This window comes from Gadus chalcogrammus, unplaced genomic scaffold, assembly GCF_026213295.1.
Source record: "Gadus chalcogrammus isolate NIFS_2021 unplaced genomic scaffold, NIFS_Gcha_1.0 GACHA050, whole genome shotgun sequence".
NCBI lineage: Eukaryota > Metazoa > Chordata > Actinopteri > Gadiformes > Gadidae > Gadus > Gadus chalcogrammus.
Genome location: NW_026613485.1, coordinates 7,501 through 12,500, shown reverse-complemented (window position 1 = coordinate 12,500; position 5,000 = coordinate 7,501). Strand labels below are relative to the sequence as shown.

At 56.5% G+C, this 5,000-nt stretch overlaps 1 protein-coding gene across 1 annotated transcript in view; it reads left to right on the top strand.

Annotated features, from left to right (window-relative positions):
• The first annotated feature begins 3,635 nt into the window (after window positions 1-3,635).
• Window positions 3,636-5,000, top strand: part of nog2 (noggin 2) — a 2,146-nt gene continuing 781 nt past the window's right edge. Inside the window, exon 1 of the mRNA XM_056584961.1 lies at window positions 3,636-5,000. This exon is cut by the window's right edge and continues 781 nt beyond it. Within this exon, the coding sequence (XP_056440936.1) occupies window positions 4,363-5,000 (638 nt within the window). The 5' untranslated portion in view covers window positions 3,636-4,362.

The window sequence follows — 5,000 nt, the reverse complement described above, 5'->3', positions numbered from 1 at the left end:
CTGACGGATGGTATTGTCTATTAGAATCTGATCCAGGAGGCTATGACCTTCCCCGGCCGCGAGCCATCTCCGGATTAGCCTGCCGTGCTGGGAGATTTGAGTCCGTACTGCGCCTTGGATATCGAATCGCCAGTTGTGGAATCGCTGGGCCCGGGCGGCGAGGCTATAACCATAGTAGGCCAGTGTCGCCTGCTTTAACTCCGGGTACTGACTGGCGCGCTCCTGCGTCAGATCCTGGCTCGCATGCTGTGCGTGTCTGGTGAGGAAGGGGGACAGCATGTTAGCCCAGTGGTCCTCCGGCCAGCTCTCCCGACGAGCCGTCCTCTCAACACCTCCAGGTAGGCCTCCACGTTGTCATCCGGCCCGAGTTTGGTAAAGCGGCTGGTTGGCGCAGAGGTCGGGGTTTGGCGCGCTGCTTCCTGGGTGAGTCGTAGTACCACCTCCCGGAGAAGGACAAGGCTCTCGGCGGTGTCTCTCTGGGTGGCGGCGGCCAGGGCTTGGTCCCGTTGCCGACGCTGGTCGGCTGATGCTGGGCGGCTGACGCTGGTCGGCTGATGCTGGGCGGCTGACGCTGGGCGGCAGCCGTGGCTGCGGCTCCTTCCGGGATCTGCATTGGCGTTTGGGCTGGTAATCCCAAGTACTCCGTAGCGTGGTGAAATTGCCCTTATCCTCCACCAGTTTATTGCAACCCAGCCCCAGGAATGTCTCTGTCACTCTGGAAATTACCACACGCCGAGGTCTGTTCAAAGCCACAAGAGGCATTTATTCAAGGTACAACGAAAAAACGCGTGGGTCTGTGCCCAACGCGGGAAAAACTGGAAATAATACTGATGGCTCCGTGAGCCGGCCGGTCTCGTCCCTGGAGAGGGATATCGCTCCGGTCTGGAGCTCTGTTCCGACGGTGTGTTCCTCGCCTGTCGACGTCGTCCGTGTGTGCGCGAGCGTTGGGGAAAAGGTCTGCTAGATCCGTTCCTGGAGGTTCCCTGGTCCGCTCCTGTTTCCAGCTACCTCCCCCTAAGAGAACCTGTCACAGCCTTTTAAAGGGGTACCTGGTATTGCTCGTCCTCTGCCGCAGGTGTTCTCCGTTGCGCCGATTAGGGTGACGCAATGGACGCCCTCTGGCTCCGACTGGTGGATATCGGCGGCATACGCCACCCAACCCCTCTCCCCGGGGCTGCCTGGCCCGAGGGGTTGGGACCAGGTTGCCGCAGTGTGTGTTTGCGTGCGTGCCTATGTGTGCGTTTGTATGTGTGTGTCTGTGTGTGTCTGTGTGTGTGTGTGTGTGTGTGTGTGTGTGTGTGTGTGTGTGTGTGTGTGTGTGTGTGTGTGTGTGTGTGTGTGTGTGTGTGTGTGTGTGTGTGTGTGTGTGTGTGTGTGTATGTGTGCTACAGAGATTTGTCCATTGGGGGTCCCCCAAACTACCTGACTCTTGTGGTTAATCACATAATGCTAGACGACTGGGTCTACACTGGATTGAGGTCCCTTTCTTTTTTATTACACTTTTATGTTCTTTTGTTTTGAGGTATGTCTAATATACTTGTTTTAATATCTATGTCTGAGGTGCAGCCAAAAGCTCATTCCCAACCCAGGCTCTACAAAGTGGCTCCTATTCCATATTTTATGAGGATCTGAACCCAAACGGTCTGGAGTGAGAGACGCTGTTGAACTTTCTTCTGCTGTTGTCCCCGGTGGTTGGTTGTATAGTGGAGTGTATTCTGGGGGGGTTTGACTCGGGGAGAGGGACCATAATTGCTCCGTTATGCTCCTTTAATGCTGGCGCCCCCCCCCCCCCCCCCCCCCCCCCTAGCCTCGCCGCATAGGATGACTGCTGCACATTCCTTCCTACAGACTCACGCATGGGCGCCGCTACCGCCAGGTCAGGGACGTCTGCGTGGAGGGGCTCCCAGGGGTCCACGCCCCCTGGTGACGGCTCCGGCGTACGACGGCCCTGGCCCTTGGGGAGGAGGGGTCCGCATTGCTCGGTGAAATGAAACGGACCGGTCGCTAAACACAACAGGTGATATATGTTCAATGTTACGCCTTATTCAATCAAAGGCTCTCCAAAGCTACCATGTGTGCGCACGCGAGAGTGTGTGTGTGCATGCATGCATGTGGGTGTGCGTGCGTGCGCGTGAGTGTGTGTGCGTGTGTTCGTGCGTGCATGGGTGTGCGTGCGTGCGTGCGTGTGTGTATAAGTGACGCGGGGTTAATGAGCGGTTAGTTTGCATGGGAAAAGCTCTGAGCCATTTATAAGCTTTAATTGCGCGCCCATTTCGTGACCCCTGGGGTTCAATCGGCGAATTCCTGCGCGCGGACTCCAAATCACGGGAACAAAGGTGGAATGTGATAGCGGCGTTCCGTGGAGACAAAACCTACTAAACACTTCCCATGATCCATCTCCGGGGAATGTCCCAGTCAAGGGAAACGTTTCAATATTGACAGCGTATTGAAGCCATTAGCACGTCACAAACGACCTATCACCACGGTGACGCAAGGCCAAGGGTTATATTAATACTGCAGACGTGGGATCAGTTTGATATTGATAACGGTAGCCTGTACTGTAGGCCTACAGCCTTTCCCTCATGGCCAGGAGAGAGGAGATCTGGTCTTTAGGACCCAGATGGGCTCTGGGAATTAGACTTTCCACACTGTGGGGCGAGGGGAGGGTTGTGGGAGGGTGTGTGTGTGTGTGTCTGTCTGTTTGTGTGTGTGGGCGGAGGGGAGGGGAGGGGGGGGGGGGGGGGGCGTGCTTGCTGTCAATCAAAGTGAAAGTGGCAGTGGTGGGCCGGCCGTGCGGACACTTCACCGTCCGTTGGAGAGCAGGGGGAATATTTAACTTGGGGGGATCGCGCAGCCGCGCTCAACAGACGCACACACACACACGGTGTGCCTGAGCAGACGCACACACACGCACCAGACCTCCTGAAAGCAGAGGAGGAGCAGGAGCGACTCTCCAACCCGACTACCGTGCCGCTCAATCAAAGGACCAGAAGAATCCCCCCCTCCCCCTCACACACACCCCCTCACAACTCCCTCCTCCCCACCAAATCCACCCACCCCAACCCCCCCACCCCGGGACTTGACGTCTACATCTACCGGCCCGCAGGCTGCTGAGCTCAGTCCCACTTCGTCATGCACCGACGGCGGAGCCCGCAGCATCTGAGCGGACTGGAGACCGACGTCACCTCGCTGAACGCCACTCCACACTGCTAGAGATCAGCGACTCCATCTGCAACAACCACTGCACTTTGCTTTTTGCATTAGAGGGGCATAAGGCTTGTCTGTTGTTGTTGCTTTTTTACTTACTCAAAGAATTATTGAAGAGCTTTGCCTTTTGGTGCACCAGGCGTCCTGTGGGAGTTGGGAGCAGTGATTCTACTAGCCCTGCGATCTGGAAGGATGCCCGAAGACTTGCTTTTTAATAACTTTTCTGTTGCAGCAGCAAGGGAATAAACGTATTGAGTTCTGGACATTATTAGAAAGCTTCCACTCTGACGGCTGGAATACCGCACGAATACTCTCTCCCCCTATCGCTCTCTCTCTCTCTCTCTCTCTCTCTCTCTCTCTCTCTCTCATCTCTCTCCTCTCTCTCTCTCTCTCTCTCTCTCTCTCTCTCTCTCTCCATAACCCTCTCCCTCTCTCTCTTTCTCTCTCTCTCCTCCGTCTATGGATTGTGTTGTGCGCGCGCTTTGGGACTTTGTCAAACCCGAATGCGTCAGGCCACGTTGAAAGGAAAGGAGGTTTTATAAAAGCCCTGCGTAAAAATAACATTGGCCAAGAAGACGGCCCTGGTTGCCGGGCCCGTGACATTTAAAACGCGGTGAAGTGCTCTTTTGTGCGCGGCTCTCGGGGCGCCGCGGATCTGTTCGCCCTCCGCGGAGAGACGCGGGGTCTTTTTAGAAAGGCTTCCCACTCCATGCGGCTCTCGCCTCGGCCGCTGTCATCCAGTCTAGACAATTTGTCGTGGCGTTCGAGTCTCTGGGGTAACCATGACAACCACGAGGAACCCAGAGTGAATCTGAGGGAGAGGGGGAGAGGAAGGAACGGAGCGCGTGAATAGAAGTTATTCTTTATACCCAATTCTGGTCCGCGCTGTTTTTAGTTTTTTTTCCACTTTTCGACTCAATTCACTTCTTTTTGTTTTTTCCTGAAGTCGAGCTTGCATCAGAAGGAACAGCGAGCCTCCGTGCGATCCAAACCTGACGCGGTCTATTAAAAGTGTCTCAGACTTGCTCCTGGCGACACCGGGACTATTTATGAAGCTCGTGGCTGCGGGTTCCTCCTTCATCGTGATCGCGAGGTCAGGGAGAGCGGAGTGATCCGTGCGCGTTAACGAACCGCCGCCGTCCACCGGGAGGAACTATGGGCTTCTCTCAGTCGCTCCTCGTGTACGTGCTGGTGTCGCTGCACCTCGCCGTGTCCCAGCACTACCTCCGTCTCCGTCCCTCGCCCAGCGAGCACCTCCCCGTGCCTGGCCTCAAGGAGGACCCCGACCCGGAGTACGACCCCCGCGAGCAGGATTTGGCCGAGAGGACTCTGCGGAAAAAGCTCGGCAGCAACTTTGACCCCAACTTCATGTCCATCGGCTCTCCGATGCTGCAGGTCAACCTGTCCGTGCAAGACACGCAGGTGAGGCTGCAAGGGCCCATGCCCAACGACATCAAGAAGCTGGACCTGGGCGAGACCCCCTACGGGAAGCGGGTGAAGGTGGGCAAGAAAGCCCGCAGGAAATTCCTGCAGTGGCTGTGGACATACACGCACTGCCCGGTGCTGTACAGCTGGAAGGACCTGGGCGTGCGCTTCTGGCCGCGCTACATCAAGGAGGGCAACTGCTTCAGCGAGCGCTCGTGCTCCTTCCCCGAGGGCATGTTCTGCAAGCCCGTGAAGTCCATCACCAAGACTTTCCTGCGGTGGTACTGCCAGGGCTTCTTAAGACAGAAGTACTGCACGTGGATCCCCGTGCAGTACCCCATCATCTCAGAGTGCAAGTGTTCCTGTTG